Raw genomic sequence first — 26,420 nt, 5'->3', positions numbered from 1 at the left:
GGCGCCTCCGCCTCCCCTCGGCGCCCTTCCGCTTCCCGCCGGCTTCTCCCTCCGCCTCCCTCCCGGCCCTGCCGGCTGCCCGCCGGCGTGCCGCCGCGCCGCCATGTCGGAGCGGGAGGAGCGGCGCTTCGTGGAGCTGCCGCGGGAGTCGGTTCGCCTGATGGCGGAGAGCACCGGGCTGGAGCTCAGCGACGAGGTCGCCGCTCTGCTGGCCGAGGACGTCTGCTACCGGCTGCGGGAGGCCACGCAGGTGAGGGGGGAGGGCCGAGGGGGAGGGCCGAGGGGGGGTTCCCCCGGAGGGGGGGGGGTGGGGGGGTCCCAGGTTCCTTCCGTCCCAGCATCCCGGGGGGGGGGCAGCATCCCAGTGCCCCCAGTGCCCCCAGTGCCCCCAGCCCCAGTGCCCCCAGCCCCCAGTGCCCCCGTGCCCCCAGCCCCCCAGTGCCCCCAGTGCCCCCCAGCCCCAGTGCCCCCCAGCCCCAGTGCCCCCCAGTTGCCCCCAGCCCCAGTGCCCCCAGCCCCAGTGCCCCCAGTGCCCCCAGTGCCCCCAGTGCCCCCAGCCCCAGTGCCCCCAGCCCCAGTGCCCCCAGTGCCCCCAGTGCCCCCAGTGCCCCCAGTGCCCCCAGCCCCAGTGCCCCCAGCCCCCAGTGCCCCCAGTGCCCCCAGCCCCAGTGCCCCCAGCCCCCAGTGCCCCCAGTGCCCCCAGCCCAGTGCCCCCAGCCCCAGTGCCCCCAGCCCCAGTGCCCCCAGTGCCCCCAGTGCCCCCAGCCCCAGTGCCCCCAGCCCCCAGTGCCCCCAGTGCCCCCAGTGCCCCCAGCCCCAGTGCCCCCAGTGCCCCCAGTGCCCCCAGCCCCAGTGCCCCCAGTGCCCCCAGCCCCAGTGCCCCCAGTGCCCCCCAGTGCCCCCAGCCCCCCAGTGCCCCCAGTGCCCCCAGTGCCCCCAGTGCCCCCAGCCCCAGTGCCCCCAGTGCCCCCAGCCCCAGTGCCCCCAGTGCCCCCAGTGCCCCCAGCCCCCAGTGCCCCCAGTGCCCCCAGTGCCCCCAGTGCCCCCAGCCCCAGTGCCCCCAGCCCCCAGTGCCCCCAGTGCCCCCAGTGCCCCCAGCCCCAGTGCCCCCAGTGCCCCCAGTGCCCCCAGTGCCCCCAGCCCCAGTGCCCCCAGCCCCCAGTGCCCCCAGTGCCCCCAGTGCCCCCAGCCCCAGTGCCCCCAGTGCCCCCAGTGCCCCCAGCCCCAGTGCCCCCAGTGCCCCCAGTGCCCCCAGCCCCAGTGCCCCCAGTGCCCCCAGTGCCCCCAGCCCCCAGTGCCCCCAGTGCCTCCAGTGCCCCCAGCCCCCAGTGCCCCCAGTGCCCCCAGTGCCCCCAGCCCCAGTGCCCCCAGCCCCAGTGCCCCCAGTGCCCCCAGTGCCCCCAGTGCCCCCCAGCCCCAGTGCCCCCAGCCCCAGTGCCCCCAGTGCCCCCAGTGCCCCCAGCCCCAGTGCCCCCAGCCCCAGTGCCCCCAGTGCCCCCAGTGCCCCCAGCCCCAGTGCCCCCAGCCCCAGTGCCCCCAGTGCCCCCAGTGCCCCCAGTGCCCCCAGCCCCAGTGCCCCCAGTGCCCCCAGTGCCCCCAGTGCCCCCAGTGCCCCCAGCCCCAGTGCCCCCAGTGCCCCCAGCCCCAGTGCCCCCAGTGCCCCCAGTGCCCCCAGTGCCCCCAGCCCCCAGTGCCCCCAGCCCCCAGTGCCCCCAGTGCCCCCAGTGCCCCCAGCCCCCAGTGCCCCCAGCCCCCAGTGCCCCCAGTGCCCCCAGTGCCCCCAGCCCCAGTGCCCCCAGCCCCAGTGCCCCCAGTGCCCCCAGCCCCCAGTGCCCCCAGTGCCCCCAGTGCCCCCAGCCCCAGTGCCCCCAGCCCCCAGTGCTCCCAGTGCCCCCAGCCCCAGTGCCCCCAGTGCCCCCAGCCCCCAGTGCCCCCAGTGTCCCCAGTGCCCCCAGCCCCAGTGCCCCCAGCCCCAGTGCCCCCAGTGCCCCCAGTGCCCCCAGCCCCAGTGCCCCCAGTGCCCCCAGTGCCCCCAGCCCCAGTGCCCCCAGTGCCCCCAGTGCCCCCAGCCCCAGTGCCCCCAGTGCCCCCAGTGCCCCCAGTGCCCCCAGCCCCAGTGCCCCCAGTGCCCCCAGTGCCCCCAGTGCCCCCAGCCCCAGTGCCCCCAGTGCCCCCAGTGCCCCCAGCCCCCAGTGCCCCCAGCCCCCAGTGCCCCCAGTGCCTCCAGTGCCCCCAGCCCCAGTGCCCCCAGCCCCAGTGCCCCCAGTGCCCCCAGTGCCCCCAGTGCCCCCAGTGCCCCCAGCCCCAGTGCCCCCAGTGCCCCCAGTGCCCCCAGTGCCCCCAGCCCCAGTGCCCCCAGTGCCCCCAGTGCCCCCAGCCCCAGTGCCCCCAGTGCCCCCAGTGCCCCCAGTGCCCCCAGCCCCAGTGCCCCCAGTGCCCCCAGTGCCCCCAGCCCCAGTGCCCCCAGTGCCCCCAGTGCCCCCAGTGCCCCCAGCCCCCAGTGCCCCCAGTGCCCCCAGTGCCCCCAGCCCCAGTGCCCCCAGCCCCAGTGCCCCCAGCCCCCAGTGCCCCCAGTGCCCCCAGTGCCCCCAGTGCCCCCAGCCCCCAGTGCCCCCAGTGCCCCCAGTGCCCCCAGCCCCAGTGCCCCCAGCCCCAGTGCCCCCAGTGCCCCCAGTGCCCCCAGCCCCCAGTGCCCCCAGTGCCCCCAGTGCCCCCAGCCCCAGTGCCCCCAGTGCCCCCAGTGCCCCCAGCCCCCAGTGCCCCCAGTGCCCCCAGTGCCCCCAGCCCCAGTGCCCCCAGTGCCCCCAGTGCCCCCAGCCCCCAGTGCCCCCAGTGCCCCCAGTGCCCCCAGCCCCAGTGCCCCCAGTGCCCCCAGTGCCCCCAGTGCCCCCAGCCCCAGTGCCCCCAGCCCCAGTGCCCCCAGTGCCCCCAGTGCCCCCCAGTGCCCCCAGCCCCAGTGCCCCCAGTGCCCCCAGTGCCCCCAGCCCCCAGTGCCCCCAGTGCCCCCAGTGCCCCCAGTGCCCCCAGTGCCCCCAGCCCCAGTGCCCCCAGTGCCCCCAGTGCCCCCAGTGCCCCCAGTGCCCCCAGCCCCAGTGCCCCCAGTGCCCCCAGTGCCCCCAGCCCCCAGTGCCCCCAGTGCCCCCAGTGCCCCCAGTGCCCCCAGTGCCCCCAGCCCCAGTGCCCCCAGTGCCCCCAGTGCCCCCAGTGCCCCCAGCCCCAGTGCCCCCAGTGCCCCCAGTGCCCCCAGCCCCAGTGCCCCCAGTGCCCCCAGTGCCCCCAGTGCCCCCAGTGCCCCCCAGCCCCAGTGCCCCCAGTGCCCCCAGTGCCCCCAGCCCCCAGTGCCCCCAGTGCCCCCAGTGCCCCCAGTGCCCCCAGCCCCCAGTGCCCCCAGTGCCCCCAGTGCCCCCAGCCCCAGTGCCCCCAGTGCCCCCAGTGCCCCCAGCCCCAGTGCCCCCAGCCCCAGTGCCCCCAGTGCCCCCAGTGCCCCCAGCCCCCAGTGCCCCCAGTGCCCCCAGTGCCCCCAGTGCCCCCAGCCCCCAGTGCCCCCAGTGCCCCCAGTGCCCCCAGCCCCAGTGCCCCCAGTGCCCCCAGTGCCCCCAGCCCCAGTGCCCCCAGCCCCAGTGCCCCCAGTGCCCCCAGTGCCCCCAGTGCCCCCAGCCCCCAGTGCCCCCAGTGCCCCCAGTGCCCCCAGCCCCCAGTGCCCCCAGTGCCCCCAGTGCCCCCAGCCCCAGTGCCCCCAGCCCCAGTGCCCCCAGTGCCCCCAGTGCCCCCAGCCCCAGTGCCCCCAGTGCCCCCAGCCCCAGTGCCCCCAGTGCCCCCAGTGCCCCCAGCCCCAGTGCCCCCAGTGCCCCCAGTGCCCCCAGCCCCCAGTGCCCCCAGTGCCCCCAGCCCCAGTGCCCCCAGCCCCAGTGCCCCCAGTGCCCCCAGCCCCAGTGCCCCCTGTGCCCCCAGTGCCCCCAGCCCCAGTGCCCCCAGTGCCCCCAGTGCCCCCAGCCCCAGTGCCCCCAGTGCCCCCAGTGCCCCCAGTGCCCCCAGCCCCAGTGCCCCCAGCCCCCAGTGCCCCCAGCCCCAGTGCCCCCAGTGCCCCCAGCCCCAGTGCCCCCAGCCCCAGTGCCCCCAGTGCCCCCAGTGCCCCCAGCCCCAGTGCCCCCAGTGCCCCCAGTGCCCCCAGCCCCAGTGCCCCCAGTGCCCCCAGTGCCCCCAGTGCCCCCAGTGCCCCCAGTGCCCCCAGCCCCCAGTGCCCCCAGCCCCCAGTGCCCCCAGTGCCCCCAGTGCCCCCAGCCCCAGTGCCCCCAGTGCCCCCAGTGCCCCCAGTGCCCCCAGCCCCAGTGCCCCCAGTGCCCCCAGTGCCCCCAGTGCCCCCAGCCCCAGTGCCCCCAGTGCCCCCAGTGCCCCCAGCCCCCAGTGCCCCCAGCCCCCAGTGCCCCCAGCCCCCAGTGCCCCCAGTGCCTCCAGTGCCCCCAGCCCCAGTGCCCCCAGTGCCCCCAGCCCCAGTGCCCCCAGCCCCCAGTGCCCCCAGTGCCCCCAGCCCCAGTGCCCCAGCCCCCAGTGCCCCCAGTGCCCCCAGCCCCAGTGCCCCCAGTGCCCCCAGTGCCCCCAGTGCCCCTAGCCCCCAGTGCCCCCAGCCCCCAGTGCCCCCAGTGCCCCCAGTGCCCCCAGCCCCCAGTGCCCCCAGCCCCAGTGCCCCCAGTGCCCCCAGTGCCCCCAGCCCCAGTGCCCCCAGCCCCAGTGCCCCCAGTGCCCCCAGCCCCCAGTGCCCCCAGTGCCCCCAGTGCCTCCAGTGCCCCCAGCCCCAGTGCCCCCAGTGCCCCCAGCCCCAGTGCCCCCAGTGCCCCCAGTGCCCCCAGTGCCCCCAGCCCCAGTGCCCCCAGCCCCCAGTGCCCCCAGTGCCCCCAGTGCCCCCAGCCCCCAGTGCCCCCAGTGCCCCCAGTGCCCCCAGTGCCCCCAGTGCCCCCAGCCCCAGTGCCCCCAGTGCCCCCAGTGCCCCCAGCCCCAGTGCCCCCAGTGCCCCCAGCCCCAGTGCCCCCAGTGCCCCCAGTGCCCCCAGCCCCAGTGCCCCCAGTGCCCCCAGTGCCCCCAGCCCCAGTGCCCCCCAGTGCCCCCAGTGCCCCCAGCCCCCAGTGCCCCCAGTGCCCCCAGTGCCCCCAGTGCCCCCAGCCCCCAGTGCCCCCAGTGCCCCCAGTGCCCCCAGTGCCCCCAGTGCCCCCAGTGCCCCCAGTGCCCCCAGCCCCCAGTGCCCCCAGTGCCCCCAGTGCCCCCAGTGCCCCCAGCCCCAGTGCCCCCAGCCCCAGTGCCCCCAGTGCCCCCAGTGCCCCCAGTGCCCCCAGCCCCAGTGCCCCCAGTGCCCCCAGTGCCCCCAGTGCCCCCAGCCCCAGTGCCCCCAGTGCCCCCAGTGCCCCCAGCCCCCAGTGCCCCCAGTGCCCCCAGTGCCCCCAGTGCCCCCAGTGCCCCCAGCCCCAGTGCCCCCAGTGCCCCCAGTGCCCCCAGTGCCCCCAGCCCCAGTGCCCCCAGTGCCTCCAGTGCCCCCAGCCCCAGTGCCCCCAGTGCCCCCAGCCCCAGTGCCCCCAGTGCCCCCAGTGCCCCCAGTGCCTCCAGTGCCCCCAGCCCCAGTGCCCCCAGTGCCCCCAGCCCCAGTGCCCCCAGCCCCCAGTGCCCCCAGTGCCCCCAGCCCCAGTGCCCCCAGTGCCCCCAGTGCCCCCAGCCCCAGTGCCCCCAGTGCCCCCAGCCCCAGTGCCCCCAGTGCCCCCAGTGCCCCCAGCCCCAGTGCCCCCAGTGCCCCCAGTGCCCCCAGTGCCCCCTGTGCCCCCAGCCCCAGTGCCCCCAGTGCCCCCAGTGCCCCCAGTGCCCCCAGTGCCCCCAGCCCCAGTGCCCCCAGTGCCCCCAGTGCCCCCAGTGCCCCCAGTGCCCCCAGTGCCCCCAGCCCCAGTGCCCCCAGTGCCCCCAGTGCCCCCAGTGCCCCCAGCCCCAGTGCCCGCGGCACAGTTCCCAGGTCCCTTCTCTTCATCCCAGAGCCCTTCCCAGCCCCCCACTGCCATTCCCAGGTCCCTTCTCTTCATCCCAGGTCCCTTCCCATCCTCCCAGTTCCATTCCCAGAGCCCTTCCCAGCTTCCCAGTGCTCTCCCAGGTCCCTTCCCCTCATCCCAGAGCCCTTCCCAGCCTCCCACTGCCATTCCCAGAGGCCTTCCCAGTGCTCTCCCAGGTCCCTTCCCTTCATTCCAGAGCCCTTTAGAGTATCCCAGTGCCATTCCCAGAGCCCTTCCCAGCCTCCTAGTGCCATGCCCAGCGTCCATCCAGGCCTCCCAGTACTCTCCCAGGTCCTTTCCCTTCATCCTAGAGCTTTTCCCAGCCTCCCAGTTCTCTCCCAGGTCCCTTTCTTTCATCCCAGAGCCCTTCCCAGCCTCCCACTGCCATTCCCAGAGCCCTTCCCAGCCTCCCACTGCCATTCCAAGAGCCCTTCCCAGCCTCCCAGTGCTCTTCCAGGTCCCTTCCCAGTTCCCTTCCCTTCATCCTAGGTCCCTCCCCAGCCTCCCAGTGCCATTCCCAGAGCCCTTCCCAGCCTCCCACTGCCATTCCCAGCACCCTTCTCTTCCTCCCAGTGCTCTCCCAGGTCCCTTCCCTTCATCCCAGGTCCCTTCCCAGCCTCCCAGTGCCATTCCTAGAGCCCTTTCCAGCCTTCCACTGCCATTCCCAGGTCCCTTCCCTTCCTCCCAGAGCCCTTCCCTTCCTCCCAGAGCCTTTCCCTTCCTCCCAGTGCTCTCCCAGGTCCCTTCCCTTCATCCCAGTGCCCTTCCCAGCCTCCCACTGCCATGCCCAGCGTCCATCCAGGCCTCCCAGTACTCTCCCACGTCCTTTCCCTTCATCCTAGAGCTTTTCCCAGTCTCCCAGTGCCGTTCCCTTCATCCCAGCACCCTTCCCAGCTTCCCAGTGCTCTCTCAGGTCCCTTCCCAGCCTCCCAGTGCCATTCCCAGGTCCCTTCCCCTCATCCCAGAGCCCTTCCCTTCCTCCCAGTGCTCTCCCAGGTCCCTTCCCAGCCTCCCAGTGCCATTCCCAGTTCCCTTTCCCTCATCCCAGAGCCCTTCCCTTCCTCCCAGTGCTCTTCCAGGTCCCTTCCCCTCATCCCAGGTCCCTTCCCAGCCTCCCAGTGCTCTCCCAGGTCCCTTCCCTTCATCCCAGAGCCCTTCCCAGCCTCCCAGTGCCATTCCCAGTTCCCTTCCCCTCATCCCAAAGCCCTTCCCAGCCTCCCAGTGCTCTCCCAGTTCCCTTCCCCTCATCCCAGAGCCCTTCCCTTCCTCCCACTGCCATTCCCAGGTCCCTTCCCTTCATCCCAGAGCCCTTCCCAGCCTCCCAGTGCTCTCCCAGTTCCCTTCCCCTCATCCCAGAGCCCTTCCCAGCCTCCCAGTGCTCTCCCAGGTCCCTTCCCCTCATCCCAGAGCCCTCCCCAGCCTCCCAGTGACGTCCCAGTGCCTCCCAGAACAGCTCCCAGTTCCTCAAGCACCGCCGGCGCCGCAGGCTCACCGTGGAGGACTTCAACCGAGCTCTGCGCTGGAGCAACGTCGAGGTGAGGCCTGGCTGCAGGGGGGGAGGCCCAGGAGGGGACCCTGAGCTGGAGACCTTCAGGTGGAGAAGGTCCTGGAGGTGGTCTTGAGGTGGAGAAAGGCTGGGAAGAGGTAGAGAAGGTCCCAGAGGTCGTTTCTAGGGGGACAAGGTGTAGCAGGTGGTCTTGAGGTAGGAGAGGGTTGGGATGTGGTAGAGAAGGCTCAGGAGATGGAGAAGGTCCAGGAGGTGGCTTTGAGGTGGAGACCTTGAGGTAGAGCAGGGTTGGGATGGGGTGGAGAAGGTGCAGGAGGTGGCTTTGAGGTGGAGAAGAAGCTCCAGGAGGAGGTTTTGGAGGTGGAGAAGGAGCAGGAGGTGGCAGCAGGTTGTCTTCTGCAGGTGGTCTTTGGCTATGGCTCCCAGGACTCTTTGCCCTTCAGGACCATCAAGGAAGGAGATCTCTTCTTCCAGGAGGACAGAGAGGTCAACCTGGTGGAGCTGGCCTTGGCCACCAACATCCCCAAGGGTTGTGCTGAGACCACGGTGAGAGGTGAGAAGGTTCTCAACCCTCCACCCAGAGGCAGCTGCTGGCCACCCCCCAACCTTGGGAAGCCCAAGGGGTCCCCATGGCCACCCCCCAGAGTTGGGGAGCCCTGGAGGAGGTCTCCATGGCCACCCCCCAGGGTTGGGGAGCCCTGGAGGAGGTCCCCATGGCCACCCCCAGGGTTGGGGAGCCCTGGAGGAGGTCCCCATGGCCACCCCCCAAGGCTGGGGAGCCCTGGAGGAGGTCTCCATGGTCACCCCCCAGGGTTGGGGAGCCCTGGAGGAGGTCTCCATGGTCACCCCCCAGGGTTGGGGAGCCCTGGAGGAGGTCTCCATGGTCACCCCCCCAGGGTTGGGGAGCCCTGGAGGAGGTCTCCATGGTCACCCCCCAAGGTCTGGGAGCCCTGGAGGAGGTCCCCATGGCCACCCCCCAGGGTTGGGCAGCCCTGGAGGAGGTCTCCATGGCCACCCCCCAGGGTTGGGGAGCCCTGGAGGAGGTCTCCATGGTCCCCCCCCGGGGTTGGGGAGCCCTGGAGGAGGTCTCCATGGCCACCCCCCAGGGTTGGGGAGCCCTGGAGGAGGTCTCCATGGTCACCCCCCAAGGCTGGGGAGCCCTGGAGGAGGTCTCCATGGTCACCCCCCAGGGTTGGGGAGCCCTGGAGGAGGTCTCCATGGTCACCCCCCAGGGTTGGGGAGCCCTGGAGGAGGTCTCCATGGTCACCCCCCAGGGTTGGGGAGCCCTGGAGGAGGTCTCCATGGTCACCCCCAAGGGTTGGGGAGCCCTGGAGGAGGTCTCCATGGTCACCCCCAAGGGTTGGGGAGCCCTGGAGGAGGTCTCCATGGTCACCCCCCAGGGTTGGGGAGCCCTGGAGGAGGTCTCCATGGTCACCCCCCAAGGTCTGGGAGCCCTGGAGGAGGTCTCCATGGTCACCCCCCAGAGTTGGGGAGCCCTGGAGGAGGTCTCCATGGTCACCCCCAGGGTTGGGGAGCCCTGGAGGAGGTCTCCATGGTCACCCCCCAAGGTCTGGGAGCCCTGGAGGAGGTCTCAATGGTCACCCCCCAGAGTTGGGGAGCCCTGGAGGAGGTCTCCATGGTCACCCCCAAGGGTTGGGGAGCCCTGGAGGAGGTCTCCATGGTCACCCCCCAGAGTTGGGGAGCCCTGAGGAGGTCTCAATGGCCACCCCCAGGGTTGGGGAGCCCTGGAGGAGGTCTCCATGGTCACCCCCCAGGGTTGGGCAGCCCTGGAGGAGGTCTCCATGGTCACCCCCCAGGGTTGGGCAGCCCTGGAGGAGGTCTCCATGGTCACCCCCCAAGGTCTGGGAGCCCTGGAGGAGGTCTCCATGGTCACCCCCAAGGTCTGGGAGCCCTGGAGGAGGTCTCCATGGTCACCCCCCAAGGTTGGGGAGCCCTGGAGGAGGTCCCCATGGTCACCCCCCAGGGTTGGGGAGCCCTGGAGGAGGTCTCCATGGTCACCCCCCAAGGTTGGGGAGCCCTGGAGGAGGTCCCCATGGTCACCCCCAAGGTTGGGGAGCCCTGGAGGAGGTCTCCATGGTCACCCCCAAGGTTGGGGAGCCCTGGAGGAGGTCTCCATGGTCACCCCCCAAGGGTTGGGGAGCCCTGGAGGAGGTCCCCATGGTCACCCCCAAGGTTGGGGAGCCCTGGAGGAGGCCTCCATGGTCACCCCCCAAGGTTGGGGAGCCCTGGAGGAGGTCTCCATGGTCACCCCCAGGGTTGGGGAGCCCTGGAGGAGGTCCCCATGGTCACCCCCCAGGGTTGGGGAGCCCTGGAGGAGGTCCCCATGGTCACCCCCCAGGGTTGGGGAGCCCTGGAGGAGGTCCCCATGGTCACCCCCCAGGGTTGGGGAGCCCTGGAGGAGGTCTCCATGGTCACCCCCAGGGTTGGGGAGCCCTGGAGGAGGTCCCCATGGTCACCCCCAGGGTTGGGGAGCCCTGGAGGAGGTCTCCATGGTCACCACCATCTCCACCTTCCCTTCCAGTCCACATCTCCTACCTGGATGGCAAAGGCAACCTGGAACCACAAGGAGCTGGTGAGGAGCTCCCAGTGACCTCCCAGTGCCCACCAGCACCTTCCAGTGCCTCCCAGTCCCTCCAGTACCTCCCAGTCCCTCCAGTACCTCCCAGTGCCCTCCAGTGCCTCCCAGTGCCCTCCAGTACCTCCCAATCCAACCAGTTCCCCCTCAGCCCTCTCCCAGTGCCCTCCCAGTCCCTACCAGTATCCTTCAGTACTCCCCCAGTCCCCACCAGTACTCTCCCAGTACCTCCCAGTTCCCACCACTGCCCTCCCAGTCCAACCAGTGCCCCCCACCCCCTCTCCCAGTGCCCTCCCAGTCCAACCAGTGCCCTCCCAGTCCAACCAGTGCCCCTCACCCCCCTCTCCCAGTGCCCTCCCAGTCCAACCAGTGCCCCTCACCCCCTCTCCCAGTGCCCTCCCAGTCCAACCAGTGCCCTCCCAGTCCAATCAGTGCCCCCCACCCCTCTCCCAGTGCCTCCCAGTGCCCTCCAGTACCTCCCAGTCCCACCAGTACCTCCCAGTCCCACCAGTGCCCTGCCAGTGCCCACCAGTACCTCCCAGTGCCTCCCAGTGCCCTCCAGTGCCTCCCAGTGCCCTCCAGTACCTCCCAGTGCCCTCCCAGTGCCCTCCAGTGCCTCCCAGTGCCCTCCCAGTGCCCTCCAGTGCCTCCCAGTGCCCTCCCAGTGCCCTCCAGTGCCTCCCCTACACCTCTCCCAGTGCCCTCCCAGTCCCACCAGTACCTCCCAGTGCCCTCCAGTGCCCTCCCAGTGCCCTCCAATGCCTCCCAGTCCCACCAGTGCCTCCCAGTGCCCACCAGTGCCTCCCAGTCCCTCCATCACCTCCCAGTCCCTCCAGTACCTCCCAGTGCCCTCCAGTACCTACCAGTGCCCTCCCAGTGCCCTCCCAGTGCCCTCCAGTGCCTCCCAGTGCCCTCCAGTGCCTCCCAGTGCCCTCCCAGTCCCACCAGTACCTCCCAGTGCCCTCCAGTGCCTCCCAGTGCCCTCCCAGTCCCACCAGTGCCTCCCAGTGCCCTCCAGTGCCTCCCAGTGCCCTCCCAGTCCCACCAGTGCCTCCCAGTGCCCTCCAGTGCCTCCCAGTGCCCTCCCAGTCCCACCAGTGCCCTCCCAGTCCCACCAGTACCTCCCAGTGCCCTCCCAGTGCCCACCAGTACCTCCCAATCCAACCAGTTCCCCCTCAGCCCTCTCCCAGTGCCCTCCGAGTCCCCACCAGTATCCTTCAGTACTCCCTCAATCCCCACCAGTACTCTCCCAGTGCCCTCCCAGTCCCTCCCAGTGCCCTCCCAGTTCCCACCAGTGCCCTCCCAGTCCAACCAGTCCCCCCACCCCCTCTCCCAGTACCTCCCAGTCCAACCAGTGCCCTCCCAGTCCAACCAGTGCCCCCCACCCCTCTCCCAGTGCCTCCCAGTCCAACCAGTGCCCCCCACCCCCTCTCCCAGTGCCCTCCCAGTCCAACCAGTGCCCCCCACCCCTCTCCCAGTACCTCCCAGTCCAACCAGTGCCCTCCCAGTCCAACCAGTGCCCCCCACCCCCTCTCCCAGTGCCCTCCCAGTCCAACCAGTGCCCCCCACCCCTCTCCCAGTGCCCTCCCACTCCAACCAGTGCCCCCCACCCCCTCTCCCAGTGCCCTCCCAGTCCAACCAGTGCCCCCCACCCCTCTCCCAGTGCCCTCCCACTCCAACCAGTGCCCCCCACCCCCTCTCCCAGTGCCCTCCCACTCCAACCAGTGCCCCCCACCCCCTCTCCCAGTGCCCTCCCAGTCCAACCAGTGCCCCCCACGCCCTCTCCCAGTGCCCTCCCAGTCCAACCAGTGCCCCCCACCCCTCTCCCAGTACCTCCCAGTCCAACCAGTGCCCCTCACCCCTCTCCCAGTGCCCTCCCAGTCCAACCAGTGCCCCCCACCCCCTCTCCCAGTGCCCAGTGCTGTCTCCACCTTGACTGAAGACCTCCTCAAGTACTACCAGAACGTGACCAGAGCTGTGCTGGGGGACGACCCTCAGCTGATGAAGGTGAGGAGGACCTGGGTGGGACCTCAGCTCCTCCTGCCAGGACCTCCAGGGGGAGCCTTGGACCTCCCCCTTGAGCCTGGTGGGGACCTGGGGGTGGAGGTCCACCAGCAACTCAAGGCCTTTGGGGGGGGCTGGTTGGGTTCCATGGGGACCTTGGGTTGGAGGGAGGTGAGGATGGAGATCCACCCCCAGCCCAAGGCCTGAGGTGAGGCGAGGATGGAGATCCACCCCCAGCTCAAGGCCTTTGGGGAGGTGAGGATGGAGATCCACCCCCAGCTCAAGGCCTTTGGGGAGGTGAGGATGGAGATCCACCCCCAGCCCAAGGCCTGAGGTGAGGCGAGGATGGAGATCCACCCCCAGCCAAGGTCTGAGGTGAGGCCTAGTTGGGTTCCATGGGGACCTTGGGTTGAAGGGATGTGGAGATGGAGGTCCACCACCAGCCCAAGGTCTTTGATGAGGGCTGGTTGGGTTCTATGGGGACCTTGGGTTGGAGGGAGGTGAGGATGGAGATCCAGCCCCAGCCCAAGGCCTTTGGGGAGGTGAGGATGGAGATCCACCCAAAGCCTTTGGTGAGGTGAGGATGGAGATCCACCTCCAGCCCAAGGCCTTTGGGGAGGTGAGGATGGAGATCCACCCCCAGCCCAAGGCCTTTGGGGAGGTGAGGATGGAGATCCACCCCCAGCCCAAGGCTTGAGGTGAGGATGGAGATCCACCCCCAGCCCAAGGCCTGAGGTGAGGTGAGGATGGAGATCCACCCCCAGCCCAAGGCCTGAGGTGAGGTGAGGTTGGAGATCCACCCCCAGCCAAGGCCTGAGGTGAGGTGAGGATGGTGATCCACCCCCAGTCCAAGGCCTTTGGGGAGGTGAGGATGGAGATCCACCCCCAGCCCAAGGCCTTTGGTGAGATGAGGATGGAGATCCACCCAAAGCCTTTGGTGAGGTGAGGTTGGAGATCCACCACCAGCCCAAGGTCTTTGATGAGGTCTGGTTGGGTTCTATGGGGACCTTGGGTTGGAGGGAGGTGAGGATGGAGATCCACCCCCAGTCCAAGGCATTTGGTGAGGCCTAGTTGGGTTCCATGGGGACCTTGGGTTGAAGGGATGTGGAGATGGAGGTCCACCACCAGCCCAAGGTCTTTGATGAGGGCTGGTTGGGTTCTATGGGGACCTTGGGTTGGAGGGATGTGGAGATGGAGATCCACCCCCAGCCCAAGGCCTTTGGGAAGGTGAGGATGGAGATCCACCCCCAGTCCAAGGCTTTTGGTGAGGTGAGGATGGAGATCCACCTCCAACCCAAGGCCTGAGGTGAGGTTGGAGATCCACCCCCAGCCCAAGGTCTTTGATGAGGGCTGGTTGGGTTCCATGGGGACCTTGGGTTGGAGGGATGTGGAGATGGAGGTCCACCACCAGCCCAAGGCCTGAGGTGAGGTGAGGAGGGAGATCCACCCCCAGCCCAAGGTCTGAGGTGAGGTGAGGATGGAGATCCACCCCCAGCCCAAGGCCTGAGGTGAGGTGAGGTTGGAGATCCACCCCCAGCCAAGGCCTGAGGTGAGGTGAGGATGGAGATCCACCCCCAGCCCAAGGCCTGAGGTGAGGTGAGGATGGAGATCCACCCCCAGCCCAAGGCCTGAGGTGAGGTGAGGATGGAGATCCACCCCCAGCCCAAGGCCTGAGGTGAGGTGAGGTTGGAGATCCACCCCCAGCCAAGGCCTGAGGTGAGGTGAGGATGGAGATCCACCACCAGCCAAGGCCTGAGGTGAGGTGAGGTTGGAGATCCACCACCAGCCAAGGCCTGAGGTGAGGTGAGGTTGGAGATCCACCACCAGCCCAAGGCCTTTGGGGAGGTGAGGATGGAGATCCACCACCAGCCCAAGGCCTTTGGGGAGGTGAGGATGGAGATCCACCACCAGCCAAGGTCTGAGGTGAGGTGAGGATGGAGATCCACCTCCAGCCCAAGTCCTGAGGTGAGGATGGAGATCCACCACCAGCCAAGGTCTGAGGTGAGGTGAGGTGAGGTTGGAGATCCACCCCCAGCCCAAGGCCTTTGGTGAGGCCTAGTTGGGTTCCATGGGGACCTTGGGTTGGAGGGATGTGGGGATGGAGGTCCACCCCCAGCCTAAGGTCTTTGATGAGGGCTGGTTGGGTTCCATGGGGACCTTGGGTTGGAGGGAGGTGAGGATGGAGATCCACCCCCAGCCCAAGGCCTGAGGTGAGGTGAGGATGGAGATCCACCCCCAGCCAAGGTCTGAGGTGAGGTGAGGATGGAGATCCACCCCCAGCCCAAGGTCTGAGGTGAGGTGAGGATGGAGATCCACCACCAGCCCAAGGCCTGAGGTGAGGTGAGGATGGAGATCCACCCCCAGCCCAAGGCCTGAGGTGAGGTGAGGATGGAGATCCACCCCCAGTCCAAGGCCTTTGGGGAGGTGAGGATGGAGATCCACCCCCAGCCCAAGGCCTTTGGTGAGGCCTAGTTGGGTTCCATGGGGACCTTGGGTTGAAGGGATGTGGAGATGGAGGTCCACCACCAGCCCAAGGTCTTTGATGAGGGCTGGTTGGGTTCTATGGGGACCTTGGGTTGGAGGGATGTGGAGATGGAGATCCACCCCCAGCCAAGGCCTGAGGTGAGGTGAGGATGGAGATCCACCCCCAGCCCAAGGCCTGAGGTGAGGTGAGGAGGGAGATCCACCCCCAGCCCAAGGTCTGAGGTGAGGTGAGGATGGAGATCCACCCCCAGCCCAAGGCCTGAGGTGAGGTGAGGATGGAGATCCACCCCCAGCCCAAGGCCTTTGGGGAGGTGAGGATGGAGATCCACCCCCAGCCCAAGGCCTTTGGGGAGGTGAGGATGGAGATCCACCCCCAGCCCAAGGCCTTTGGGGAGGTGAGGATGGAGATCCACCCCCAGCTCAAGGCCTTTGGGGAGGTGAGGATGGAGATCCACCACCAGCCAAGGTCTGAGGTGAGGTGAGGATGGAGATCCACCCCCAGCTCAAGGCCTGAGGTGAGGATGGAGATCCACCCCCAGCCCAAGGCCTGAGGTGAGGTGAGGATGGAGATCCACCCCCAGCTCAAGGCCTGAGGTGAGGTGAGGATGGAGATCCACCCCCAGCCCAAGGCCTTTGATGAGGGCTGGTTGGGTTCCATGGTGACCTAGTGTTGGAGGGATGTGGGGATGGAGATCTACCCCCAGCCCAAGGCCTTTGGTGAGGTGAGGATGGAGATCCACCCCCAGCCCAAGGCTTTTGGTGAGGTGAGGATGGAGATCCACCCCCAGTCCAAGGCTTTTGGTGAGGTGAGGATGGAGATCCACCCCCAGTCCAAGGCTTTTGGTGAGGTGAGGATGGAGATCCACCCCCAGTCCAAGGCTTTTGGTGAGGTGAGGATGGAGATCCACCCCCAGCCCAAGGCTTTTGGTGAGGTGAGGATGGAGGTCCACCCCCAGTCCAAGGCTTTTGGTGAGGTGAGGATGGAGATCCACCCCCAGTCCAAGGCTTTTGGTGAGGTGAGGATGGAGATCCACCCCCAGCCCAAGGCTTTTGGTGAGGTGAGGATGGAGATCCACCCCCAGCTCAAGGTCTTTGGGGAGGTGAGGTTGGAGATCCACCCCCAGCCCAAGGCTTTTGGTGAGGTCTGGTTGGGTTCCATGGTGACCTAGTGTTGGAGGGATGTGGGGATGGAGCTCCACCACCACCCTTGCCCTTCTAGGTGGCCCTGCAGGACCTTCAGACCAACTCCAAGATCGCTGCTCTGCTGCCTTACTTCGTCTACGTGGTCAGTGGGGTGAGTGTGGGCCTTGCCCAGCTGAGGGCCTCCAGCTGAGCTTCTCCTTGGAGGTTCTCCACTTGAGGTTCTGAAGGCTGGGGTTGGGGGTGGTCAGTTGAGGCTCTCCAGGGTGGTCCAGGGGGGGGTCAGTTGAGGCTCTCCAGGTTGGTTCAGGGGGGGTCAGTTGAGGCTCTCCAGGGGGGTTCAGGGGGGGTCAGTTGAGGCTCTTCAGGTGGGTTCAGGGGGGGTCAGTTGAGGCTCTCCAGGTTGGTTCAGGGGGGGTCAGTTGAGGCTCTCCAGGAGGGTTCAGGGGGGGTCAGTTGAGGCTCTCCAGGAGGGTTCAGGGGGGGTCAGTTGAGGCTCTCCAGGGGGGTTCAGGGGGGGTCAGTTGAGGCTCTCCAGGAGGGTTCAGGGAGGGTCAGTTGAGGCTCTCCAGGTTGGTTCAGGGGGGGTCAGTTGAGGCTCTCCAGGGGGGGTCAGTTGAGGCTCTTCAGGGGGGTTCAGGGGGGGTCAGTTGAGGCTCTCCAGGGGGGTTCAGGGGGGGTCAGTTGAGGCTCTCCAGGGGGGTTCAGGGGGGGTCAGTTGAGGCTGTGCAGGGGGGTTCAGGGGGGGTCAGTTGAGGCTCTCCAGGTGGGTTCAAGGGGGGTCAGTTGAGGCTGTGCAGGGGGGTTCAGGGGGGGTCAGTTGAGGCTCTCCAGGAGGGTTCAGGGGGGGTCAGTTGAGGCTCTCCAGGGGGGTTCAGGGGGGGTCAGTTGAGGCTCTCCACGTGAGTTCAGGGGGGGTCAGTTGAGGCTCTCCAGGGGGTTCAGGGGGGGTCAGTTGAGGCTCTTCAGGGGGTTCAGGGGGGGTCAGTTGAGGCTCTCCAGGTGGGTTCAGGGGGGGTCAGTTGAGGCTCTCCAGGGGGGTTCAGGGGGGGTCAGTTGAGGCTGTGCAGGGGGGTTCAGGGGGGGTCAGTTGAGGCTCTCCAGGAGGGTTCAGGGGGGGTCAGTTGAGGCTGTGCAGGGGGGTTCAGGGGGGGTCAGTTGAGGCTCTCCAGGGGGGTTCAGGGGGGGTCAGTTGAGGCTCTCCAGGGGGGTTCAGGGGGGGTCAGTTGAGGCTCTCCAGGAGGGTTCAGGGGGGGTCAGTTGAGGCTCTCCAGGGGGGTTCAGGGGGGGTCAGTTGAGGCTCTCCACGTGAGTTCAGGGGGGGTCAGTTGAGGCTCTCCAGGGGGTTCAGGGGGGGTCAGTTGAGGCTGTGCAGGGGGGTTCAGGGGGGGTCAGTTGAGGCTGTGCAGGGGGGTTCAGGGGGGGTCAGTTGAGGCTCTCCAGGGGGGTTCAGGGGGGGTCAGTTGAGGCTCTCCACGTGAGTTCAGGGAGGGTCAGTTGAGGCTCTTCAGGGGGTTCAGGGGGGGTCAGTTGAGGCTCTCCAGGTGGGTTCAGGGGGGGTCAGTTGAGGCTGTGCAGGGGGGTTCAGGGGGGGGTCAGTTGAGGCTCTCCAGGTGGGTTCAAGGGGGGTCAGTTGAGGCTGTGCAGGGGGGTTCAGGGGGGGGTCAGTTGAGGCTCTCCAGGGGGGGTTCAGGGGGGGTCAGTTGAGGCTCTCCAGGAGGGTTCAGGGGGGGTCAGTTGAGGCTCTCCAGGTGGGTTCAGGGGGGGTCAGTTGAGGCTCTCCAGGGGGGTTCAGGGGGGGTCAGTTGAGGCTCTCCAGGGGGGGTCAGTTGAGGCTCTCCAGGAGGGTTCAGGGGGGGTCAGTTGAGGCTCTCCTTGAAGCTTTGCTCCTGAGGTCCTGCAGCTGAGCTTCTCCTTGGAGCTTCTCCAGGAGGAGTTCTGCAGTCCAGGTTCTCCTTGAGGCTCTGCAGCTGAGCTTGGCCTCATGAACCTCTGCCCTTGAGTTCCTCCACCTTGCTTGGGAGGTGCCCGTGGTGGCGGTGCCGGCGGTGGTGCCCGTGGTGATGGTGCTCATAGGGGTGGTGCCGGTGCTGGTGCCCATGGTGGTGGTGCCAGTGGCGGTGGTGCCCGTGGCAGTGCCCATGGTGGCAGTGCCTGTGGCGGTGCCCGTGGTAGCTGTGCCAGTGGCGGCAGTGCCGGTGCCCGTGGTGGTGCCGGTGGTGGTGCCAGTGGTGGTGGTTCCTGTCGTGGTGGCGCCTGTGGTGGCAGTGCCTGTGGCAGTGGTGGTGCCCGTGGTGCCGGTGGCGGCGGTGCCCAGCATGGCGATGCCGGTGGTGGTGCCCATGGTGGCAGTGGCAGTGGCGGTGCCCAGGGTGGCGGTGGTGCCCATGGTGGCAGTGCTAGTGCCGGTGCCCATGGTGGTAGTGCCCATGGCAGCAGTGCCTGTGGTGGCGGTGCCAGTGGTGATGGTGCCAGTGGCAGTGCTGATGGTAGTGCCTGTGGTGGCGGTGCCTGTAGCAGTGCTGGTGGCGGTGCCCGTGGCGATGCCTGTGGTGGCGGTGCCCGTGGCAGTGCCCATGGTGGCAGTGCCTGTGGCGGTGCCCATGGTAGCTGTGCCAGTGGTGGCAGTGCCGGTGCCCGTGGTGGTGCCGGTGGTGGTGCTGGTGCCAGCGGTGGTGCTTCCCGTCGTGGTGGCGCATGTGGTGGCAGTGCCTGTGGCAGTGGTGGTGCCCGTGGTGCTGGTGGTGGTGGTGCCCATCATGGCGATGCCGGTGGTGGTGCCCATGGTGGCAGTGGCAGTGGCGGTGCCCATGGTGGCGGTGCCCATGGTGGCGGTGCCCGTGGTGGCAGTGGCGGTGCCGGTGGTGCTGGTGCCGGTGGTGGTGCCCATGGTGGTAGTGCCCATGGCAGGAGTGCCTGTGGTGGCGGTGCCAGTGGTGATGGTGGCAGTGCCGATGGTAGTGCCTGTGGTGGCGGTGCCTGTAGCAGTGCTGGTGGCGGTGCCCGTGGCGATGCCTGTGGTGGTGGTGCCCGTGGTGGTGCCAGTGGCAATGCCGATGGCAGTGCCCGTGGCGGCAGTGCCCACGGCGGTGGTGGCAGTGCCTGTGGCAGTGCCTGTGGTGGTGCCAGTGCCCATGGCGGTGCCCCTGGTGGTGGTGCTGGTGGCTATGCCAGTGGTGGCAGTGGTGGTGCCCATGGTGGCGGTGGCAGTGCCAGTGCCAGTGGCAGTGCCCGTGGTGGCAGTGCTGGTGGTGGTGGTGCCCATGATAGTGCCAGTGGCGGTGCCTGTGGTGGAGGTGCCTGTGGTGGAGGTGCCCGTGGTGCCAGTGCCCAGGGTGGTGGTGCCAGTGGCGGTGGCCGCGGTGGCCATGGCGGCGGCAGCGCCCTTGGTGGCGGTGCCTGTGGTGGCGGTGCCCGTGGTGGCAGTGCCAGTGCCGGTGCCAGTGCCCGTGGTGGCGGTGCCCGTGGTGGCAGTGCCAGTGCTGGTGCCAGTGCCTGTGGTGGCGGTGCCCGTGGTGGCAGTGCCAGTGCCGGTGCCAGTGCCTGTGGTGGCGGTGCCCGTGGTGGCAGTGCCAGTGCCCGTGGTGGCGGTGCCCATGGTGCTGGTGCCCATGGTGCCAGTGCCTGTGGTGCCGGCAGTGCCCGTGGTGGCAGTGGCGGTGCCCCTGAGGCGCGGGTGGCGCTCTCCCGGCAGGTGAAGTCGGTGAGCCACGACCTGGAGCAGCTGAGCCGCCTGCTGCACATCGCTCGCAGCCTCATCCTCAACCCCTTCATCTGCCTGGGCTCCTACGTCCGCAGCCTCATCTCCAGCGTCATCTACTGCACCCTGGAGCCGCTGGCCGCCTCCATCAACCCCCTCAACGACCACTGGACCCTCCGGGACTACGCTGCCATGCTGCTCAGCCGCATCTTCTGGTGGGTGCTGGACCCCCCCTGGGCCTGAGGAACTCTCCCTGGGCCCGAGGAACCCTCTCTGGGCCCGAGGAACCCTCCCTGAGCCTGAGGAACCTCTCCTGGGCCTGAGGAACCCTCCCTGGGCCTGAGGAACTCTCCCTGAGCCTGAGGAACCTCTCCTGGGCCTGAGGAACCCTCCCTGGGCCAGAGGAACCTTCCCTGGGCCTGAGGAACCCCCCCTGGGCTTGAGAAACCTTCCCTGGGCTCGAGGAACCCTTCCTGGGCCTGAGGAACCTTCCCTGGGCCTGAGGAACCTTCCCTGGGCTTTAGGAACCCTCCCTGGGCCGGAGGAACCCTCCCTGGGCTCGAGGAACCTTCCCTGAGCTTTAGGAACCCTCCCTGGGCTTTAGGAACCTTCCCTGGGCCTGAGGAACCCTCCCTGGGCTTGAGGAACCCTCCCTGGGCTTGAGGAACCCTCCCTGAGCCTGAGGAACCCTCCTTGACCTAGAGGAATCTTGGAGCTTGAGAAACTCTTGAGGTTGAGGTGGAGGAACCTTTGAGGTTGAGGAACCATCCTTGACCTAGAGAAAACTTGAAGATTGAGAAAGCCTTGAGGTGGAGGAACTCTTGGGGTTGAGCTCAAGGAACCTTCCCTGAGCTTGAGGAACCCTTGAGGTTGAGTTGGAGGAACCCTTGGGGCTGAGGAAGCTTCCATGAGCTCGAGGAACCCTTGAGGTTGAGCCTGAGGAACCTTCCCTGAGCCTGAGGAACCTTCATGAGCCTGAGGAACCCTTGAGGTTGAGTTGGAAGAACCCTTGGGGCTGTGGAACCTCCATGAGCTTGAGGAACTCTTGAGGTTGAGCCTGAGGAACCCTCCCTGGGCCTGAGGAACCCTCCCTGGGCTCGAGGAACCTTCCCTGGGCCTGAGGAACCCTCCCTGGGCCTGAGGAACCTTCCCTGAGCCCGAGGAACCCTCCCTGGGCCCGAGGAACCTTCCATGAGGTGGAGGAACCCTCCTTGACCTAGAGGAACCTGGGAGCTTGAGGAACCCTGGAGTTGGAGGAACTCTCTTTGACATGGGAAACATCCTTGACCAAGAGGAACCATCCTTGAGGTTGAGGTAGAGAAACCTTTGAGGTTGAGGAGCCATCCTTGACCTAGAAGATCCTTGGAGCTTGAGGAACTCTTGAGGTGGTGGAAGCCTTGAGGTTGAGGTGGAGGAAGGCTTGAGGTTGAGCCTGAGGAACCTTCCCTCAGCTTGAGGAACCCTTGAGGTTGAGTTGGAGGAACCTTCCCTGAGCCAGAGGAACCTTCCCTGAGCCGGAGGAACCTTCCCTGAGCCTGAAGAACCCTTGAGGTTGAGTTGGAGGAACCCTTGGGGCTGAGGAACCTCCATGAGCTTGAGGAACTCTTGAGGTTGAGGTGGAGAAACCCTTGGGGCTGAGGGACCTCCATGAGCTTGAGGAACTCTTGAGGTTGAGCCTGAGGAACCTTCCCTGAGCCTGAGGAACCTTCCATGAGCTTGAGGAACCTCCATGAGCTTGAGGAATCCTTGAGGTTGAGTTGGCTGAACCCTTGGGGCTGAGGAACCTTCCCTGAGCTTGAGGAACCCTTGAGGCTGAGCCTGAGGAACCTTCTCTGAGCTTGAGGAACTCTTGAGGTTGAGTTGGAGGAACCCTTGGGGCTGAGGAACCTTTCATGAGCCTGAGGAATCCTTGAGGTTGAGGTGGAGGAACCCTTGGGGCTGAGGAACCCTCCCTGAGCTTGAGGAACTCTGGAGGTTGAGTTGGAGGAACCTTCCCTGAGCCTGAGGAACCTTCCCTGAGCCTGAGGAACCTTCCCTGGGCCTGAGGAACCTTCCCTGAGCTTGAGGAACCTTCCCTGAGCTTGAGGAACCTTCCCTGGGCCTGAGGAACCTTCCCTGGGCCTGAGGAACCTTCCCTGGGCTTGAGGAACCTTCCCTGAGCTTGAGGAACCTTCCCTGAGCTTGAGGAACCTCCATGAGCTTGACGAACCCTTGAGGTTCAGTTGGAGGAACCCTTGGGGCTGAGTAACCTTCCCTGAGCTCGAGGAACCCTTGAGGTTGAGTTGGAGGAACCCTTGGGGCTGAGGAACCTTCCATGAGCTCGAGGAACCCTTGAGGTTGAGCCTGAGGAACCTTCTCTGAGCCTGAGGAACCCTTCGAGCTTGAGGAACCTGCCATGAGCTTCAAGCTCCATCCTTGAGCCTCCTGGAGCCCCACCTCCATGTCCACCTTTGTCCACCTTGCAGGACCCATGGTGACCTGGTCAGTGGCCTCTACCACCAGATCCTCCTCTCCCTCCAGAAGGTCTTGGCCGACCCCGTGCGACCTCTCTGCTCTCACTATGGCGCCGTGGTTGGGCTCCACGCCTTGGGCTGGAAGGTGAAGCCCCTTGGAGAAGACCTCCAGTGAGCCCCCAGCCCCCTCAAAAGCCTTCAGAACCCTCTCCCTGACCAGGTTCTTCTCTTCTCCTGGCCTCCTGCCCTCTTCTGCAGGCGGTGGAAAGGGTCCTCTACCCTCAGCTCCCCACCTACTGGGCCAACCTCCAAGCCGTCCTGGATGACTACTCCGTGTCCAACGCCCAGGTCAAGGCTGATGGCCACAAGGTCTATGGAGCCATCTTGGTGAGGCTGGGCCAGGGGCCTGCTGGAGGGCCCTGGGGGAGCGTGGGGGTGGAGGTCCACCACCAAGCCAAGGGCTTTGGTGAGGGCTGGTTGGGTGCCGTGGGGACGTAAGGATGGAGGTCCACCACCAAGCCAAGGGCTTTGGTGAGGATGGAGAGAGGTAGAGATGGAGGTCCACCAACACCCCCAGGTCTCTGGTGAGGTCTGGTTGGGTGCCATGGGGCCATTGGGCTGGAGGGACGTGGGGATGGAGGTCCACCACCAGTCCCAGGTCTCTAGTGAGGTCTGGTTGGGTGCCATGGGGCCATTGGGTTGGAAGGACGTGGGGATGAAGGTTCACCACCACTCCCAGGTCTCTGGTGAGGTCTGGTTGGGTGCCATGAGGCCATTGGGCTGGTGGGACGTGGGGATGAAGGTTCATCACCAGTCCAAGGTTCTGGTGAGGTCTGGTTGGGTGCCATAGGCACACTGGGCTTGAGAGACATAGGGATGGAGGTCCACCACCAACCCAAGCTCTTTGGTGCCACCTTGGCTGAGCCTGGTTGGGTGCCATAGGGCCACTGGGTTGGAAGGACATGGGGATGGAGGTCCACCACCAACCAAGGGCTTTGGTGAGGTCTGGTTGGATGCCATGGGGCCATTGGGATGGAGGGACGTGGGGATGGAGGTTCACCACCACCCCCAGGTCTCTGCTGAGGTCTGGTTGGGTGCCATGGAAGACATTGGGCTGGAAGGACATGGGGATGGAGGTCTACCACCGCCCCCAGGTCTCTGCTGAGGTCTGGTTGGGTGTCATGAGGCCATTGGGCTGGTGGGACGTGGGGATGAAGGTTCACCCCCAGTCCAAGGTCTCTGCTGAGGTCTGGTCGGGTGCCATGAGGCCATTGGGTTGGAAGGATGTGGGGATGGAGGTCCACCACCACCCCCAGGTCTCTGCTGAGGTCTGGTTGGGTGCCATAGGGACACTGGGCTTGAGAGACATAGGGATGGAGGTCCACCACCAACCCAAGCTCTTTGGTGCCACCTTGGCTGAGCCTGGTTGGGTGCCATGGGGCCATTGGGCTGGAGGGACGTGGGGATGGAGGTCCACCACCACTCCCAGGTCTCTGGTGAGGTCTGGTTGGGTGCCATGAGGCCACTGGGCTGGAGAGATGTGGGGATGGAGGCCCACCACCACCCCCAGGTCTCTGCTGAGGTCTGGTTGGGTGCCACGGGGGGGCCGTGAGGATGGATGTCCACCACCCCCTGTTCCCCCCTTGGCCCTCACCACCTCCTCCTCCTCCTCCTCCTCCCCGCTGCAGGTGGCTGTGGAGCGGCTCCTGAAGATGAAAGCCCAGCCCCCCTCCCCGCCCAGCCCCTTCCGGCCCCCCCAGGACTCTTCTCCCCTGCACAGCCCCACCCTGGAGCCTCTCCCGGAGCCCAGCCTGGCCCCGGGGCGCTGTGCCGCGGCCGCCGGCGGCGGGGGCCGGCCCGTGGGGGGCGGCGGCGCGGCGCTGAGCCTGCAGGAGATGTACCAAGAGCTCTACGACTTCTTCGGCGACAGCCTGGCCGCTCGCTTCGGCACCGCCCCGCCCCCGGCGCCGCGCCCCTCCCCCCCCCGCCCCCGGCCCCCCCCGGCAGCCCCCTCCGCGACCCTCCCCCTCCCCCCCCTCACCGGGGAGTGCCCCCCGGGGGCGCCCCCCCCCCCGCAAGATGCCCCAGCTGACGGCCACCACCGCCCTGGAGGACGAGGAGGATGTCCCCAGGTCCTCCTCCTCCTCCTCTTCCTCCGGCGATCCCCCCCCGGCCCCGGGCCCCCGCCCGGCCCCGCCGCGCCCCGGGGGCTCGGCTCGGGCCCGGGGGCCCCCCCCAGGGCGGGCAGGGCCCCGGCCCCTGCGAGCCCTTCCCCCGCTGCCGCCTGGCCCCCCCGCGGCCCCCCCCCGCTTCGGCTTCCTGATCGCGGGGCGGCAGACGGGGCGGCGCTGCCGGGGGAGGCTCTTCCAGACCTGCTTCCCCCAGTTCCACCCTGCCGCCCCCCACCTCTCGCGCTACGCCCAGAAGCTGCCCATGATCGGCCGCAGCCCCCGGCCCGCCCGCCGCTGGCCCCCGCGCCGAGTACTCCCTGCACCTCCTGCTCTGAGCCAATGGCGGCCCTCGGGATCCCCTGCGCCTCCTGCTCTGAGCCAACGGTAGCCCTCGGGATCCCCTGCACCTCCTGCTCTGAGCCAGGGCAGCCCTCGGGGTCCCCTGCACCTCCTGCTCTGAGCCAATGGCGGCCCTCGGGATCCCCTGCGCCTCCTGCTCTGAGCCAACGGTAGCCCTTGGGATCCCCTGCACCTCCTGCTCTGAGCCAGGGCAGGCCTAGGGATCCCCTGCACCCCCTGCTCTGAGCCAATGGGAGGCCTCAGGATCCCCTGAGCTTCCTGCTCTGAGCCAGGGCAGCCCTCAGGATCCCCTGCACTTCGTGCTCTGAGCCAATGGTAGCGCTTGAGATCCACTTAGTGCTAGAATGCACTCAGCACCATGACTCTCTCAGACTGGGATCCAGAGAGATCCACCTGGTGCTGGGATCCACTGAGCATCAGGATCCTTGTGGAATTGGAATACACTCGTGAGCAGGAGCATCTTGCTGCTGGGATCCAGGATTCAGTCAGCATGAGAATCCGCTTGGCACCAGGATCCACTTGGCACTGGGATCCACTCTGCGTTTGGCACCGGGGTCCCTGTGGAACTAGGACATGCTTGTCACCAGCAGCCCCCTGGCACTGGGATCCACTGGGATCCAGGATACAGTTGACCCTGGGGTTCACCCAGCATCCAGCACCAGGATCCTTGTTGAACTGGGATCCACTCATCACCAGGACCTTCCTGGCATGGGGATCCACATGGCAGAGGGCCCACTCAGCACCAGGATCCCCTCAGCCGCAGGATCTCCCGGGGGTGACTCTTCAGAGCGGCTTCCCCCAGCTCCTGCCTGCTGCCCTCCGCCTCTCCCGCTAGCTCCAGAGGCTGTCCCTGATTGGCTGCAGCCCCAGGCCCACCTGCCCCCTGGCCAAGTACTCCCTGCACCTCCTGCTCTGAGCCAATGGGAGGCCTTGGGGTCTGCTCAGCACTGGAATGCACTTGGCAGCAAGATCTGTCCAGCACCAGGAGCCTCTCGGCATGGGGACCCACTGGGATCCACTTGGCACTGGGATCCATTGAGCAACAGGCACCAGGATCCCTTTGGAAACGGGATACACTCTTCAGCGGGACACGCATGGCACTGGGATCCACCAGGATCCACTGGGTTTGGGGATCTGCTTGGCACCAAGAGCCATTCAGCACCAGGATCCTTGTCGGACTGGGATCCACTTGGCACTGGGATCCCCTCAGCCCAGGGATCCCCTGGGTGATCAGTAAAGGGTGATCAATAAATGGCATCATGACAAAGGGATCTGTTGGGCTTGGAGCCTTGGGAGCCACCCGTGGGTGCTGGGCAGGGTCCTAGGGGGCATCCAAGAGTGCTGGGGGGGGTGGGGTCCTAAGGGCACCCATGGGTGCTGGGAGTGATCCTATGGGTGCTGAGGATGTGCTGGGGGGCACCTATGGGTGCTCAGGGGTGCTGGGAGGGTCCCAAGGAGCACCTATGGGCACTGTGAGGGGTGCTAAGGGGCACCCATGGGTGCTGGGAGGGGTCCAAGGAGCACCTATGGGTGCTGGGGGGCATCCTAAGGGGCACCCATGGGTGCTGGGAGGGGTCCAAGAGCACCTATGGGTGCTGGGGGGCATCCTAAGGGGCACCCATGGGTGCTGGGAGGGGTCCAAGGAGCACCTATGGGTGCTGGGGGGCATCCTAAGGGGTGTCCATGGGTGCTGGGAGGGGTCCAAGGAGCACCTATGGGTGCTGGGAGGGGTTCTAAGGGGCACCCATGGGTGCTGGGAGGGGTCCAAGGAGCACCTATGGGTGCTGGGAGGGGTTCTAAGGGGCACCCATGGGTGCTGGGAGGGGTCCAAGGAGCACCTATGGGTGCTGGGAGGGGTTCTAAGGGGCACCCATGGGTGCTGGGAGAGGTCCAAGGAGCACCTATGGGTGCTGGGAGGGGTTCTAAGGGGTATCCATGGGTGCTGGGCAAATAACCTCAAATGTGGAGGTAAAATTCTAAAT

At 67.6% G+C, this 26,420-nt stretch overlaps 1 protein-coding gene across 1 annotated transcript; it reads left to right on the top strand.

Moving 5' to 3' along the window:
• Positions 1–25,751, top strand: TAF6L (TATA-box binding protein associated factor 6 like). The gene is made up of 10 exons (XM_068170969.1): positions 1–250; positions 7,472–7,558; positions 7,933–8,083; positions 10,073–10,123; positions 12,039–12,133; positions 15,834–15,908; positions 19,449–19,669; positions 21,920–22,052; positions 22,166–22,294; positions 23,596–25,751. The coding sequence occupies exons 1-10, from the start codon at positions 104–106 to the stop codon at positions 24,589–24,591; spliced, it is 2,085 nt and encodes a 694-aa protein (XP_068027070.1). The 5' UTR covers positions 1–103; the 3' UTR covers positions 24,592–25,751.
• Positions 25,752–26,420: the final 669 nt, after the last annotated feature.

Source organism: Melanerpes formicivorus, unplaced genomic scaffold, assembly GCF_026170545.1.
Source record: "Melanerpes formicivorus ecotype bairdi unplaced genomic scaffold, bMelFor1.0.p_v2 SCAF_987, whole genome shotgun sequence".
Classification (NCBI taxonomy): domain Eukaryota; kingdom Metazoa; phylum Chordata; class Aves; order Piciformes; family Picidae; genus Melanerpes; species Melanerpes formicivorus.
Note: the sequence above shows the minus strand (reverse complement) of the source record. Positions and strands in the feature narration are given on the sequence as shown.

Bases quoted from the DNA above. Each gene is read 5' to 3' on its own strand.
- TAF6L (XM_068170969.1), top strand. From the start codon at position 104: ATGTCGGAGCGGGAGGAGCGGCGCTTCGTGGAGCTGCCGCGGGAGTCG. The intron at 12,134-15,833 runs GTGAGGAGGACC...TTGCCCTTCTAG, and splicing joins ACGACCCTCAGCTGATGAAG to GTGGCCCTGCAGGACCTTCA. The intron at 22,295-23,595 runs GTGAGGCTGGGC...TCCCCGCTGCAG, and splicing joins AGGTCTATGGAGCCATCTTG to GTGGCTGTGGAGCGGCTCCT.